The 18,150-nt window shown below is 33.3% G+C and overlaps 1 protein-coding gene across 1 annotated transcript in view; it reads right to left on the reverse strand.

The window, feature by feature from the left end:
• Window positions 1-1,329: 1,329 nt before the first annotated feature.
• Window positions 1,330-18,150, reverse strand: part of LOC129515879 (A disintegrin and metallopeptidase domain 3-like) — a 196,489-nt gene continuing 179,668 nt past the window's right edge. The window contains exons 15-18 of the mRNA XM_055335032.1: window positions 17,710-17,905; window positions 10,098-10,188; window positions 3,177-3,263; window positions 1,330-1,605 (exon numbers count right to left, since the gene is read on the reverse strand). Of these exons, the coding sequence (XP_055191007.1) occupies window positions 3,194-3,263; window positions 10,098-10,188; window positions 17,710-17,905 (357 nt within the window). The 3' untranslated portion in view covers window positions 1,330-1,605; window positions 3,177-3,193. The remainder of the gene's footprint in view (window positions 1,606-3,176; window positions 3,264-10,097; window positions 10,189-17,709; window positions 17,906-18,150) is intronic.

The raw sequence follows: 18,150 nt of genomic DNA on the forward strand, positions 1-18,150 counted from the left end.
TCGAGTCCTATGTCAGGGTCCCTGCATGGAGCCTGCTTCTCCCTCTGCCTGTGTCTCTGCCTCTCTCTCTCTCTCTCTCTCTCTCTCTCTCTCTCTCTCTCTCTCTCTATCTCTCATTAATAAACAAATAAAATATTAAAAAAAGAAATGTCTTAATTGTAGTGAAACTGTGGAAAATCATATAAAATACATATAAAAGAAGTCTGAAACTCAAAGAATAAAAGAAGCATTATATTATTGAGATGAATAGAATAATAAGAATGATATTGTATTCTCATCAGAAAAGGAAGCTAAGATACAATTGAATTACATCTTTGAACAACTAAAAGAAAAAATTCTCAATATAGGATTCTAATTCCAGTGAAAATACTTTTCACAAATTAAGACATTTTTATAAAAACCATTTTTATTTGAGACAATTGCTCATCACAAAGTAAAACAAAAGAAGTAAAAAAGGGAGTTTTTCAGAGAGAAAGAAAATGACCCACATGCAATTTGAACGTCCAAAGAGAGTTGAAAAGCACTTAAAAACAGTAAATGGATGAGTAAATGTAAATATTTATATTCAAAAAGTTAAAAATTCCATTGTCTAAGGCAAATATAATAGCATTATCAGATTTATAATGTATATAAGTAAAATAGAAAAAAAAAGTGCAATTGATGAAAAACATTAAAGAAATTATACTGTTAAGATTTTTATATTGTGAATTTAGAAAAACAAATATGGTATATTTGTTCATGAATGTTCATCAAATAAAATTTTAAAATGATTTGTGCCATCTACTATCCATATCCTATGGATATGGAAGATCTGATTAACTTTCCCTTTTGAAAAGAGAAACTTAAAAGATGCAACTTGCTGTGAACTATCTAACATGGTAATAGCTAACATCCTAGAAATATTTGGAGTATATAATAAAACTATCACCTATTGTATAATCAAACTATACCTATCTAGAAAATTCTGCTATATATAGAAATGGTTTTGGCAACCATGGTTAAAATTAAGGAGAGATCTATTAAAATGTTCATTCCTAGATTGGAATTAAAAGCATATAAAAATTTTGATTGGCAGTATGATCTAGAGCTGTACTGTTTAATGACGTTGCCACCAAGCCACAAGTGGCTACTTAAAGTAAAATAAAATGGGGGATCCCTGGGTGCTCAGTGGTTTCATGCCTGCCTTTGGCCCAGGGCATGATCCTGGAGTCCCAGAATCAAGTCCTGCGTCGGGCTCCCGGCATGGATCCTGCTTCTCCCTCTGCCTGTGTCTCTGCCTCTCTCTCCCTCTCTCTCTTTTTCTCTCTCTCTCTGTCTATCGTGAATAAATAAATAAAAGTTAAAAAAAAGTAAAATAAAATGGAATTTTTAGATTCCTAGTTGTACTATCCGTATGTCAGGTACTTGATAGACACATAGTCTGTGACGATGTAAACCATCTTTCTGTGATGGCAGAAAGCTCTTCGAAGCACACTCATCGAGATACTAACTTCCCCTATTCCAAAACCCGTTATCAATACTTCCTCCTGGTGATATTCGTGATGGTTTACAAAGTGGAGGAGAATATCCAACATCACAGTGACAATGAAGCAAATTATTGCAAACCTGAAACCAAAACCAAATAAAAAATGAGAACATTTTATGTACAAAATAAAAATTATATATATTTTTCTGATTGTGAGTCAATGTAAATTATTAAAGTATTATAATTTATATATTATAGTTTTTATTTCAATGTGGAAAATATTTTTAAAATAAAATGTAATATAATAAATTCCCATGCAATTTGTTGCTATTATAACTTTCAAATGTCATATTTTCTTTTGTTTCATATATTTTTAAATTTTTATTTAAAAGCTAAAAGTAGATAAGCTTCTTGATAGAACTGAAATGCCTTATTCCAGAAAGGCATAAAATTATGACCCCCAAAATTATACTAATAATCAGAGAAATGCAAATCAAAACTACAATGAGGTATCACCTCACACCAGTCAGAATGACTAGTATCAAAACAAGAAAAACAAGCATTGGTGAGGATGTGGAGAAAAGGGGACTATTGTGCATTGTTGGTGGAAGTGTAAATTGGTAGTCACCATCAAAAACAGTACAGAAGTCCCTCCAAAAAATAAAAATAGAAATATATAAATTCAGTAATCCTACTACTGAATATTTACCCAATGAAAACCAAAACACTAATTAGAAAAGTTATAAACTCCTGTTTAGTGCAGCAGTATTTATAACAGAAAAGATATGGTAACAACTTAAGTGGCTAACAGTAGATGAATGGATATATAGATGTAATATAAATAAACAATGGAATGTTACTCAGCCATAAGAGAGAGAGAGAGACAGAGACAGAGAGACAGAGAGACAGAGAGATCTTGCCATTTGTGACAACATGAATGGACCTAGGAGGTATTGTGCTAAGTGAAGTAGATCAGACTGAGAAAGACAAATACGAAATGATTTCACTCATATTTGGAATTTAAAAAATAAAACAATGAATAAACAAACAAAAAGAATTAGACCCATAAATACAGAGAACTAGTGATTATCAGAAAGGAGAGTAGTGGTAGAAAGGGGAAAAATGGGTGGAGAAGAATGGGAGATGCAGGTTCCAGTTATGGGATGAACAAGTCACCGGGATGAGAGGTTCAGCATAGGGAATATAGTCAATGATACTATAATAGCAGATGGTAGCTATATTTGTGGTTAGGATAGCATATTTTACAGTTATGAAAGAGATTTGAATAAGCAAGAATTTCAGCTCTCAGAAAAATATTAGATTATATTATGTGTAATATAAATATATTAAGTGTTCAAGTATTTATCAATACACATACACTCAACCACAAGCAATATTTACGTGTATGTTAAATGAGTATGAGTTAATCCTTAATAAAATCATTTCCAAATTGTCATAATCTTAATCTAATGTAATAGTCTATATTTTATATTGTTTTTGTACAAAGTTCAAAGCTCATAAGGCCTATAATAATGTGACTGAACACTATTATATATGCCATATATATGTATAAATAATGGAATCTACTTTCCTTATTTTAGCTGCAAATTTTCAAATTTCTGTATCAAATAATTCTACCTCATTATCTTGAACAATGTTTTTGATGCGAATTAAAATAACTATACTTAGAAATGAAATAACCATTACATACCCCATGTCCACTGCAATTTAGTTTTGAGTCACAGTTTGTTCTCTGTGTAAATGAAGTCCTAGAAGAGCACTGTCCCAGGTAACAGTACTAAAATGTTAAAACCACAAACAAGAACTGTAAATATAAAGCCAAGAGTTGAGCAATTGTACTTGCTACAAAAATTAGATGCATATGTTTTATATTTATGTCATATATTATGAATATGAATATATAATATGAATATGGAATTCATGACACATACTTATTCTAAAAAAGAATTTGGGAGTCCAAAAAGCATGTTATTATTTTACCAAAAAAAATTTGAGAATGAGATATTATTTCTTTCTTATGAGGGAGCACGGCTATGAGTTTATTGATATACTGACACTAATTGGTATAAGAACAAAAATAGGCAAGTTGTACTGACTATTTATAATTAGCTTGGGTCTTTCTTTGCACCTTCTTTGTATTTTTATAATACATACTCATATATACTCAAAGGAAATGTTTTTATTTTCATTTTATATGTGATGAGAATGTATTCCTAAATTCATGTATAAGTTATTGACACAGCCAATATTCAGTGCAAGAACTCCTTAAGAACAGAAATACATATTGATCAATGCTAAATAATAATGTTTCTTGTCTTTTTAATATTTTTCCAACTTTAATGACAATATCTCTTATCTTTCACATTAGTGCTAAAACAAGTTATTTAATCTCTGCATACCTCCATTTATCCATCTTTGAATTTGGAATAGCAATTATATTTAAATTTTTTAAAAGTACGGTATAAGGATGAAATAATTTGTTAGACATAAAGGAACAAAAGCAGTGTCTGGTGCATAGTAAATGCACACTCAATATAAGATATAATCTTAATTATTATTTATTTGACCTGATTTCTATATAAGCTCTATGTATTCCTCCATCCAAATTTTAATTTAATTTGAACATCTTTCGGGGAGTCTGTTAGTTATCTGTTGGCTTTTCTCAAGTTATCTGATAGAATATTTACTATTTAATGAATACTATTAAAAACCATTATTTTCTATCACCATTAATCAATTATCACCATAAGGGAAAGAATATCAGCTTGTTCATTTACTGAGAGTGCTCTGATGAAGCCAACAAGAATGACAAAATGTTGGAAAAACCAGCATTACCTGTCCACAAAACCATTTTAATTCTAGTGCTCCTTAAACATTGTCCCTGAGGCAATAGCCAACTAGTCATATTTCATTGGGTTGTCCTTAGGGGGAAAATAAGCCAGGAAAAGTTAAGACCTATGCTTCTGATACAGTTTCCTTCAAGTAAACAGATCAATTTGTAGCTGGCTCTTTTGTAATGACAGCAAAAGCAAGAGACACCATAAAAGTACTCAGCCCTGGGCAATGGCTGGAATGATGTTTTGAATATAAACTAATACACAAGCTTCCTCCTTTGAATAAGAGACACAAAGGGTGTCACAGAAGCAGACACATCATGGTTCAAAGAAAAGAATATATAAGTAAATACATATTTCCTAAAGTGAAATGCCTGGATTATGTAAGCATTTTTCTCATATAGTACAAGGTATGAGTAAGAAAAAGGCAGTTAATTTTATTTATTTATTCAATAGTTAGCTTATCTTATTTTGGATAATTAAATGTATCAAACATACCCCTTTTCAAGTGTAAAATGAATGTGCTGAGGTGTGTTTATCTTCCCTAGGCTACATGTGTGAACTAGAAATCACTTCAATAAACATTTCTCCTGTTCTGAGTCTTATAAATAAAAAAAAAATCAAAAAAGCCTTCTATCACATCCAATATTAAACAAACTTGCATTGTTGGAATAATGCTTATCTCCATGTGGTGTACTTTGCACTCAGTATATTAAATACATGTGTTTTATTTAAAATTTCATTGTGATTAGTAAGAGAGACCTCTTTTCTGTTAATAAGTAAGATATAAAGTCTCCCCTCTCTCCCTCTTTCTCTTCTTACCTATCAAGATAATTTTTACAAAGGACCCACATTTAATGAGAGTAAGGTAAAGAAGTCTTTCCTTTCCGACCACTCTGAAATCAACTGAATAATGTAGAATAACGGATGAAAATAACATGTATCCTTAATGAATTTTTTAAACAATCATAGAATAATTTCAATTTAAGTTCACAGACATGGCAGTCATGATTGTTCTCCCTTTCCTAATTAATGTAAGTTAAGGAGAAACAGAACAAACCAATTAGAAGATGAGAGAGTTAAGAACTTCCTGGGGTTTTGAAATAAAATGAAGGCCACTGGTGGATAAAATGCAGTGTGGAAGCGACCACATCAAATACAATGATAAAAGAGAGAGCCTAGTTGATCAGCCACACAATGCTCTGGAGGAGCTGCAGCCTCAGAGTAATAAGGAAAAGCAGAGAAGAAGATCCAAAAAGGTTGGGCAGGGAGGCTAACAGGTGGAATTATCCATGGAAGTCTGTCCACAGAACCACAGAAGTAGTTCTCTTATATTCACTACTTACCTCTCCTCTCTCTCAATTACAAAATGCAGCCAACACAACATTTTTATCCCAAGGGAAAAATTAGAAATGTATTTTGTTTCCTAAAGCAATTGAATTAATGATGACTATAGAATTTAGGCTTTCCAAGTGGTCTGTCCTCTAGGAGAGTCACTATCCAATTGAACTACAGAATGTACCACAGCCTAAATGGCCACTTCCGAAATGAAGACTGTGACAAGTCCCCGTCATATGGAGGTTTGTCAATTAATTGTTTTTTTGTTTGTTTTTAATTCTAGGTAGTTAACATACAGTGCAATTTTGGTTTCTGGATTAGAGCACTGGGTGTGACATGTAACACTGATGAATCACTGAATTCTACTCCAGTTTTGTTTTGTTTTTAATTGGTGTGGGAGTAAAAAGTCCTGCCAACTTAAAGTTCCTACTAACCAAGTAGGAACCATTTTCCTTCTTTCTTTTCCTTCCCTTCTTCTCCCTTCCCTTTTCTTTCTCCTTCACTCTTTTCTTTTCCCTCCATAGGCACATTGGTCAGATGGGCATAAGCTAGTGATCAGACTTTCCCAGGCAGAGAATCACTGATGGAGAGAGGAGTGATCTCTAAAGCTTTTAGTGGTCATATGGGGCAGTGGGACAAAGAACCATGGCAATCTTCTGTGGCATTTGTATGCCTAGGTCCCATATTGTTTTATTTTACTTATTACCACTGTAATTGTATTTTTTCCTGTACATGTTATTTTACTCTCATTATTTTTAAGATTCTTTTTCTTTGCCTTTAATTTTCAGAAATCTCATTATGCTGTATCCTGCTGCAGATTTGCTGGGTTCATCCTATATGATGTTCTTTGCTTTTTGTATCTGTGTGTTTACCTTTTGCCAAGTTTGGAGACATACCAAACGTTATTTCCTGAAATACTTTTCCATCCTTAAATTCTTTCTCCTATTCTCCTAGGATCTTAGAATGGCTTTTATCATGACAAAAAGTAATAACAAACATTTTTGAAAATGTAGAGAAAAGGCAGCCCTTGTGCTCTATTGATAGAAATGTAAATGAGTGCAGCCACTATAGAAAATAGTATGGAGGTTCTTACAAAACTTAAAAAATGGAAACATCACATAATACAGCAATTCCACTTCTGAGTATTTATCCAAAATAAACGAAAACATGTAACTCAAAAATATATATCCAAAAGTATTTATCCAAAAACATATATCCAAAAGTATTTATCCAAAATAAATGAAAACATGTAACTCAAAAATATATATCCACCTGCACATTCATTGCAGAATTATTTACATAGCCAGGATATGCAAGCAACTGAAGTGAATGAATGTATGGATCAAATGTAGCAAATATACACAATGGAATATTATTCATCCATAAAAATGAATTAAATCTTGCCATTTGTGACAACATGAATGGACCTTGAGAACATTAGCTGATTGAAATAAGTCAGACAGAGAAAGACAAATATTGTGTGATCTTACTTCCATGTGTAATTTAAACAACAACAAAATATGAGCTCATAGATGCAGAGAACAGGTTGGTTCCCATGATTCCGATGATGGGGGTTTGAGGGAGTGGATAAAGTGGGTGTCAGAGCCAAAAATTACAAACTTTCAATTATAAAGTAAATAAATACACAATGAAGAGTATAGTATAGTACGGTGACAAGAGTTAATAACGCTGTATTGCATATTTGAAACTTGCTAAGAGAGTAAAATTTGAAAGTTCTCAATATAATAAAAAAATATCATGACTATACAGTAGTGGATGTTAACTAGACTTCTTGCATTGGTCATTTCACAATATATACAAATATTGAACCCCTATGTTGTACACCTGAAACTAAGGTAATGTTATATTTTAACTGTTTGTGAGTTAAAAATAGTAACAAAATGTAATTTCTAAAAATCAATAAAATGTGTAATAACATATTGACTCCATACATATTTCTAAATCACTTTCCAGAAAGAATGTGCCCAGTTATATTTGTTTTAGGATGGTAATAAGTTATGCTTCTCATCATCAGTTATTATTTTTAACTCCTATTTGATTAGACAAAAACTAGCTGGATATTCATATAGTTTGTATTTATTTCACCAACCCACAAGAACACCAAATCTCATCATTCAGAAGTTTTTATAGTGTTCAATCTCTTAACCATATTACTTCCCTTCCTGAAGCTTATGATGAAGCTAAAATTTAATCACTTGGTCTTACTAGTGATCAGCTCCATCATAAAGTTATCCTAGAGGCCCCATTCTGTCACTTTGTTAAGTGTAAATTAGTTTGATTGAAAGAGGCTTTTTATGAACAACAAAAAACATTCCTATCACTCATGAAATTCCAAGGAGTTTAGAAGCTCTGTGCTAGAAATAAGGGACAAAGACCAAATTATTTTTGTGTGTTATACCACATGTATACCATTTAAGTGTTTTTTTTCCCTCCTAATTGATGAATGCTTGAATTGGCTGATAAATTTATGTATTTAATCTCTCACATTCATAGTAAACATTTTTTTCAGTTTGTCTGAAATGTCTTTAAAATAATAACATATTATTATTTTTTTAAGATTTTATTTATTTATTCATGAGCAACACACAGAGAGAGAGAGGCAGAGACACAGGCAGAGGGAGAAGCAGGTTCCATGCAGGGAGACTTATGTCGGGCTCCATCCCAGGACCCCAAGATCATGCCCTGGGCCAAAGGCAGCCACTCAACCGCTGAGCCACCCAGGCATCCCCGGAATGACCTATTATAAAGGAGTCAGCACTAGTGTGTTCCCTTTGATTATTTCATTAATTTTATGTGAGAATGTTTTCCCATTTTGAGATAAATTTACTATTCATTTCCATTTTTCTCTATTTTTTGTTTCTTAAAATTTTGCATCTCAATGTAAATTATCTAAATTCAAATGTGAAATACTTGAGTAGTGTTTTACATTAGTCAATTTTTCAATGGTAGTAGTTTAACAGTCCTTTATTTTGTTTCTTAAGCTATTTAAGAAAAAGAAAAATAAATAAGGCTTAAACTCCATTTCTTTATTGTGTCTTGTGGGAGGACCAAATTTTTAACAAGTATTTGTTATGCTTTTGGAAAAACAATTAGGGGATTTGGCTAATGAGCAAATAACTGTTTTATTTTCATTACAACCAAATTAATTCTTCCTGTCAATAATTGCTGGACTAAATACTTGGCTATTTTGTTTTCTTTGTTCTTATTATTCAGATTGTTTTCACCTATTTTTTGGTTGTTTATATCAATTTTTGCAAACCAGATCCTAGCCTAATTAAGAGGCTAATATTCTCAAGTATGAGAAAACAAGTTTAAATATAATTACTCAGCCATTAGAAACGACAAATACCCACCATTTGCTTCAACGTGGATGGAACTGGAGGGTATTATGCTGAGTGAAGTAAGTCAATCGGAGAAGGACAAACAGTGTATGTTCTCATTCATTTGGGGAATATGAATAATAGTGAAGGGGAAAACAAGGGAAGGGAGAAGAAATGTGTGGGAGATATCAGAAAGGGACACAGAACATAAAGACTTCTAACTCTGGGAAATGAACTAGGGGTGGTGGAAGGGGAGGAGGGCGGGGGGTGGGGGTGAATGGGTGACGGGCACGGAGGGGGACACTTGACGGGATGAGCACTGGGTGTTATTCTGTATGTTGGTAAATTGAACACCAATAAAAATTAATTTATTAAAAAAAATAAATAAATAAATAAATAAATACTATACCAAAATTCATAATAAACAAAATGATACTGAAGCATGTGTTCCTTTGACCAACAGAAATTTTGAACTTTAAAGCTTAAGATCAAAAAAATAAAAAAAAAGCTTAAGATCATGATATAGTAACCAAAATTTGTAATGTAAATTATAATATTAAGGTCTTTTCTGTCTCTCTCATATGTGTGTATGTGCACATACACACACACACACACACATACACTCCCATACTTTATCAAGTCAAATTTTTACTTACCCTATCTGGACCGCACATAGTGCCATTTGATGTATAGGTAATATCTTCTCTTATATGTGCTGCTGGTGTTCTCAAATATGCAGAGACACACAAATGGCCTTCCATGTAAGTATACTGAATATCAAATTTTTTAAATGGTATTATTTCTAAATGTGTCCAGTGACAAACTATCTTTCCACATAAGATATCCCTAACAATATAAGGCAGAAAAAAGTATTTATATGATACTAGGGATGCAAATATTAGGGAAATAACTGTTTAAAATATGAAATTAATTGAAAATGTTACAGATAAAAGCTATTCAGAACAAAACAATCTTAGGAAGTGGAACATGAATATCTATCTGTACATAATACATTTATTTCTCACTTGCATTAAGCAACTCTCTGCAGTACAAACATACCAACAAAATTGGAAAATTTATAATTTTCTAAATACACACCTAAAATTACAAAATCCTCCTCTACAGTTTCCAAAATCATCATCCTGCATATTCACTTCTTGTGTGCACAGAGAAGTAGAACCCTTTGCAACTGAAAAATATAAAGTTCCAATTACTCATCTTAAAAAAATAAAACACTAAAAGTATAGTAAACTAATATGGAGACATCTAGATGAAAGCAATGCCCAGTCAGTGTCAGCTACTATAAATTTTTGGTGTAATCTACTGGCTATACAAGAAGAAGAGTTACTAAAAACTATCCACTTGGGAATAAGAAAATTGCTATCATAGTGAAGAAATTATTAAGAAATCAACCATTTACTCCTTTATCTGTAATTCTAATATTCTACTCTTTTTCCACCAATCACCTGAAATTTAACTAATATCTTATTTTCTCTTTGCCCTGTAATTATTAGATCTATCTACCTCTTCATGTAGTTTGAGGTTGTTTTGACTTGCAATTTTATTTTCAAATTTGGATTTACACAAACAATATCTTTTATCATGGCTATAGGGTAGATTACTGAATTTAGGAAAATATAGTTTAAAAATGAATCCCTGAGGAGCCCACACAGGAAAGACAAATTCCCATAATATTTGGCTTTGAAAGCAAGAGGAGCCAAATTTTATAAATTCTTACAATCAGCAAGACTTAAAGCTTAGAATTTTAAAAATCAGCAGCTAGGCTCTGTTTGAACCCAGAGGGCATTAGGAAGCTGAGTCTTCATTCAGACAGCAGGACAAACAGTCAAAAGAGTTACAGCATGGAAGTAGCAGTTTGAAAAACACCATAGACAAACATGAGGGAGAAGGATTTACTCATCTTGGAGCATTGTCCAGAGAAGCAAGATCATGGAAAAATACCTCCAGGAATAAAAGCTGTCAGGTGCCATTTCACTCCCCAAACCCCCAGTATAAACATGGTGCTATCTGCAAGAAACGGTATGGTGCAAACAGTTGCTATTTAATTTGCTTACACCAAGCCCCACCCCTCTCACTTCAGAGGAGAGGCCCTTTCCGGTCATGCTTGCCTCAGCCCTAAATCCATGGGCCTCCACCCCAGGAAAGACTAGTGGAAACCCTACCAATACCCAGTCAATGGACCCATGTGTTTTATGGGACCTCAGTTCCTGTGGTGGTATGGCAGCAGGTTTCATTTCACAAGCAGAAATGAAACCCACCCACCTTGTTAAAATGTGCTGCACCTAGCCATAGACCAAACACTGCCCACAACAGACAAAGAGACCCTCTGCAGACAACCTTACTGAAGGAAAAAGAATCAAAGCATAGCCAACACATATAGGAGACACTTCTTGAAGCATGAGGTCTTGGGGAACAGGGAACTCTGCACTGTAGAGTACTAATGAAGTACTTCTTCATAAGGCCATTATTTTCAGTAGTAAGAGAAATAGCTGACTTTCCTAACCAGAGAAACAAACTCAGAGTTAGAAAAAATGAGGTGACAGAGGACTGTGCCCCAAATGAAAGAAAAATACCAAGCCACAGTAAGAAACTTAACCAAAACAGATGTAAATAATATACCTGATAGAGAATTTAAAGTGGTAATCATAAAGATACTCATTGGACTTGAGAAAAGAGTGGAGGATATCAGTGAGACTCTTAACAAAAAAAAATTTAAAAAAACCCAATCAGATAAAGAACACAATAAATGAAATTAAAAATATACCCAATACAATAAATAATAGGCTAGATAAAACAGAAGAAAGAATTAATAACCTGGAGGACAGAGTACTGGAGAGTAATCAAGCTGACAAATTGAGAGTAAAAATAATAATGCAAATTGAGAACAGTCTTAGGGAACTTAGTGTCTGCATCAAGCATGAAACATTTGCATTATAAGGATCCTAGAAGAAGAGAGAGAAAAGGGAGTAGAATTTCTGTTTGAAGAAATAATAGCTGAAAATAATCAATAGTAATACAATAACAGTGGGAGAATTTAACACCACACTTACACTGATGGACAGATCAAACAGCAATACAATGAGGAAATAGCGGCTTTGAATGACGCACTGGACCAGATGAATTTAACAGATATATGCAGAACATTCCATCCTAAAACAGCAGAATACACATTTTTTCAAGGGCACATGGGACAGTCTACAGAATACATCACTTAGTAGCCCACAAAAAGAGCCTCAACAAATTCAAGAAGATTGAAGTCATATCATGCATCTTTTTACCACAATACTATGAAACCAGAAGTCAGCCACAAGAAAAAAAATCTGGTGAGAGTATAAATACATGGAAATTAAATGACATGCTACTAAGCAATAAATGGGTCAACCAAGAAATCAAAGATATCAAAAAGCATATGGAAACAAATGAAAATGAAAACACAATAGTCCAAAATCTCTGGGATGCAGAAAAAAAGCAGTTCTAGGAGAGTTTACAGCAATGCAGGTCTACCTCAAGAAGCAAGAAAAATCTCAAATAAACAGCCTAACCCTGTACTAAAGGAGCTACAAAAAGAATAACAAACAAAACCCCAAACCAGCATAAGGAAGGAAATAATAAAGATTAGTGCAGAAATAAGTGATATAGAAACTAAAGAAATAGTAAAACATCAATAAATCAAGAGCTTGTTCTTTGAAAATATCAACAAAATTGATAAACTTTTAGCCATACTCATCCAAAAAAAGGGGGGGAGAGAAAGACACGCCCAAATCAGAAATGTAAAGGAAAACTTAAAAATGACATCACAGAAACACAAAGAATTGTAAGCAAATATTATGAAAAATTATATGCCAACAATTTGGACAACCTAGAAAGAATGGAAAAATTCCTAGAAATGTAAAACCTACCAAAACTGAAACATCTCTACAGCTACATTGTACCCTTTCAAAGCATTTAATTTTATTTTTGTATATATATATTTTTTCTTTTTTACAATTCTAGGATGTAGTCTCTTCTAACAAACAAAAATATACCCAGGATTTACTGTATTGTTCTGTTCATCTGTTTGTTTATATTCCTTCCTTTTTGTTTTAATTTTTACAATTATATTCTATCATTTCATTATATTTAACTTTATTTTTGTACATATATAAATTTTTCTTTCTTTACAATTTTAGGATCTAGTTTTCTAACAAACAGACCAAAATACACACAGGAACCAGTGTATCACTCTGTTCAATTCATTTGTCTGATTATATTCTCTTTTTTGTTTTAATTTTTCTTTTAATTTCAGGTCTCTTCTGATTTGTTTAATGTATATTTCTCTGGGGTCATTGTTACCATTTTAGTATTTTGTTCACTTGTTCATCTATTCTTCTCTGGAGAGAATGAGGAAAGAAAAACTCACCTCAAAAAATAGAACAAGAGGCAGTACTAACTGCCAGGGACGTAATCCGTATGGATGTAAGTAAGATATTGGAACTAGAGTTCAGAGAAATGATTGTAAAGATGCTAGCTAAGCTTGAAAAGAAGCACAGAAGACAGTAGAGAATCCCTTTCTGGGGAAATAAAAGAATTAAAATTTAATTAAGTCAAAATAAAATAGGCTATTAATGAGATGCAATCAAAAATAGAGTTTCTAACTGCTGGGATAAATGAGGCAGAAGAGAGAATTAGTGGTTCAGAAGACAAAATGATAGAGAATAAAGAAGCTGAGAAAAGGAGAGATAAACAACTACTCTATCATGAGGGAAGAATTCAAGAAATAAATGATACAATAAGGTGAAATAATATTAGAATAATTGGGATCCCAGAAGAGGAAAGAGAGAGGGGGGCAGGAGGTATATTGGAGCAAATTATAGTGGAGAACTTCCCTAATATGGGTAAGGAAACAGGCACATAAGTCCAGGAGGCACAGAGGACCCCAACCCCTTAAAATCAATAAAAATAGGTCAACACCTGGACATATAGTAGTGAAACTTGCAAAACTCAGAGACAAAGAGAAAATCCTGACAGCCTCTCAAGACAAGAGGTTCTTAACCTACAATAGTAGAAATGTTAGATTGATAGTAGACCTATTTATGGAAACCTGGCATGCCAGAAAAGACTGGTATGATATATTAAGGGTGCTAAATGAGAAAAATATGCAGCCAAGAATACTTTATCCAGCATGGCTCTTATTTAAAAGAGAAGAGATAAAAAAGCATTCAGGACAAAAGAAACTAAAAGAATTTGTGATTACTCAATCAGCCCTACAAGAAATATTAAAGGGGATCTTTAAGTGGAGAAAGAGCCTAAAAGTAATACAGACTAGAAAAGAACAGGGACAATATACAAAAACAGTGACTTTACAAGTAATACAATGGCACTAAATTCATATCTTTCAATAATTACTCTGAATGTAAATAGGCTAAATGTTCAAATCAAAAGATGCAGGTTTTCAGATTGGATGAAAAAGCAAGACTCATTGATATGCTGTCTGCAAGAGAATCATTTTAGACCCAAAGACACCTCCAGATTGAAAGTGAGGCATGGAGAACCATTTGGAATGCTAATGGACATCAAAAGAAAGCTGGGGTAGCAACCCTATACCACACAATTAGATTTTAAAGCAAAGCCTATAATTAGAGATGAAGAAGGACACTATATCATAAAGGGTATATCCAGCAAGAAGCTCTAACAATTGTAAATATTTGTACCCCTAACATGGGAGCGCCAGTTATATAAGCCAATTAATAACCAAATTAAAGAAACACATTGATAATAATATAATAATAGTGGGGAACTTTAACATCCCTCTGACTGCAATGGACAGATTACCCAAGCAGAAGATCAACAAGGAAACAACAGCTTTGAATAATACACTGGACTAGATGGACTCCACAGATATATTCAGAATATTCCATATTAAAGCAATAAAGTAAACATTCTTCTCAAGTGTACATGGAACATTCTCCAGAATAGATCATATACTGGGTCACAACTCAGGCCTCAACTGCTACCAAAAGATTGGGATTATTCCCTGCACATTTTCAGTATACAATTCTTTGAAACTTGGACTCAATCACAAGAGGAAATTTAGAAAGAACTCAAATATATGGAGGTTAAAGAGTATGCTACTAAAGAATGAATGGGTCAACCTGAAAAATTAAAGAAGAATTTTAAAAATTCATGGAAACAAATAAAAATGAAAACACAACTGTTTAATACCTTTGAAATGCAGCAAAGGTGGTCATAAGAGGGAAGTATATAGCAATCAAGCCTTTCTCAAGAAACAAGAAAGGTCTCAAGTACACAACCCAACCTTACACCTAAAGGAGCTGGAGAAAGAACATACTAAAGCCTAAGCCCAGCAGAAGAGAATTAACAAAGATTAGAGCAGAAATCAATGAAATAGAAACCAAAAGAACAGTAGAACAGATCAACAAGACTAAGACCCCAAATACCAAAGGAATGTTGAAAAAGAAACCTGAAGCTGGTGGCATCTCAATTCCAGACTTTGCATTCTGTTAGAAATCTATAATCATCAAGACAGTATGGTACTGGCACAAAAACAGAGACATAGATCAATGGAACAAAATAGAGAACCCAGAAGTGAACCCTCAACACTATGGTCAACTAATCTTTGACAAAGCAGGAAAGAATATTCAATGGAAAAAAAGACAGTCTCTTCAACAAATGGTGTTGGGAAAATTTGACAGCTACATGCAGAAGAATGAAACTGGACCATTTCCTCACACCATACACAAAAATAGACTCAAAATGGATGGCAAGCACAAATGTGAGATAGAAATGCATCAAAATACTAGAGGAGAACACAGGCAGCCAATTCTGTGACCTCAGCCTCAGTAACTTCTTGCTAAACATGTCTCCCAATGCAAGAGAAACAAGGAAAAATTAACTATTGGGACTTCATCAAGATAATAAGCTTTTGCATAGCAAAAGAAACAACTGACAAGACCAAAAGACAAACTATGGAGCGAGGAGAAGATATTATTCACAAATGCCTTATCAGTTAAAGGGCTAGTATCCAAAATCTATAAAGAACTTATCAAACTTAACACCCAAAGAACAAATAATCAAATCAAGAAATGGGCAGAAGACAGGAACAGACATTTCTGCAAAGGCGACATGCAAATGTTCAACAGATACATGAAAAAATACTCCACATCACTCAGCATCAGGGAAATACACATCAAATCCACAATAAGTCAGAAAGTGTTAGCTGTTGGAGAGGATACAGAGAAAGGGGAACCTCTTACATACTGGTGGGAATGCAAGCTTGTTTAGCCTCTCTGGAAAAGTATGGAGGTTCCTCAAAAAGTTGAAAATATAGCTACCCTCCCTATGAGCCAGCAATTTTACTACTGGGTATTTACCCCAAGGATAGAACTATAGTGATCTGACGGGGCACTCATATCCCAATATTTATAGCAGCAATCTCCACTATATCCAAACTATGGATTGAGTCCAGATGTCCTTCCACAGATGAAAGGATAAAGAAGATTATACACACACACACACACACACACACACACACACAATGGGATACTACTCAGACATTGAGAAAATGAAATCTTGCCATTTGCAATGATGTGTATGGAACCAGAGGATATTATGCTATGTGAAATAAGAATCAGAAAAAGACAATTATATGATCTCACTCATTTATGGAATTTAACAAACAAAACAGAGGATCATAGGGAAAGGAAATTAAAACCAGATGAAAGCAAAGAGGGAGACAAACCATAAGAGACTCTTAATCGCAGGAAACAAACTAATGGTTGCTGGAAGGGAGGAGAGTGGGGGATCAGATACTGGGTGAAAGACATGAAGGAGGGCATGTGATGTAATTAGCACTGGGTATTATATAAGACTGATGAATCACTGACCTCTACCTCTGAAACAAATAACACATTGTATATAATTAACAGAATTAAAATTTAAGAAAATTTAAAAATTGAAACACAAGAAACAACAAGTGTTTGTGAAGATGTGGAGAAAATCTTCTTGCACTCTTGAGCATCGAAACTGGTGCAGCCACTGTGGAAATCAGTGTGGAGATTCCTCACAAAGCTAAAAATAGAACTATTCTGTGATCCAATAATTATACTACTTGGGTGTTTACCCCCAAATTACAAAAACATTAATTCAAAAAAATACATGCCTTTCTAGGTTTACAACAGCATTATTCACAATAACCAAATTATGGAGGCAGCCCAGGTGTCCATCAATTGAACGGATAAAGAATAAGTGGTATATATGACAATGGAATGTTGTTCAGCCACAAAAAAAAGAATGAAATCTTGCTGTTTACAATAATATGGATGAAGCTAGAGAGTATAATTTATGCTAAGCAAAATATATCAATCTTAGAAAGAAAAATACCACATGATTTCACTCATATGTGGAATTTAAGAAACAAAACTAACAGAGGGGGAACAAAAGAGAGAGGCACACACAAACCAAGAAATAGACTCTTAACTATAGAGAACAAACTGATAGTTAACCAGAGGGGAGGTAGTTGGGGGGATGGATATTAAAGAGTACGCTTATCATGATGAGCACTGAGTAATATATAGAATTAAGTCACTATATTTTACACCCGAAACTAACATAACTCTGTATGTTAACATTACTGAAAAAAATACACAATTAAATAATAAAAATGAACCCCAGAAAAAAGCACACCCATTACATTTTCCAAATAACTCTGCACACTGTTTATCTGTATCTCGGCATTTTCCCTCATAGCAATAAGCAGTGTTATTATTGCATGGTTCTAAATCAGCAGATTGCACATCAGGTACGCAATACTCATGTATTCCATCACAAAATTCTGGAAAATCACAGGGATCTTTACTTTCCCGACATACAGTTCCTTTGGTGGATATCTGTGAGACAAAGAAAAACAATTATTTTTGTAAAGTAGTAAACCAAAAATGTAAAAAAACTTAAACAAGAATAATAGATTTCTGTCATTTCCATTATTATTACATTTTTAACTACTTAAGTTATGAATTTACTTAAAAGCTCAATTGAAATAGATTGGAAAAAACCCAAATGTCCACCAATGGATGAATAGATGAACAAATTGTGGTATATTCATATAGTGGAAGATTTTCAGCCATATAAAGGA

This window comes from Nyctereutes procyonoides, unplaced genomic scaffold, assembly GCF_905146905.1.
Source record: "Nyctereutes procyonoides isolate TBG_1078 unplaced genomic scaffold, NYPRO_anot_genome, whole genome shotgun sequence".
Classification (NCBI taxonomy): domain Eukaryota; kingdom Metazoa; phylum Chordata; class Mammalia; order Carnivora; family Canidae; genus Nyctereutes; species Nyctereutes procyonoides.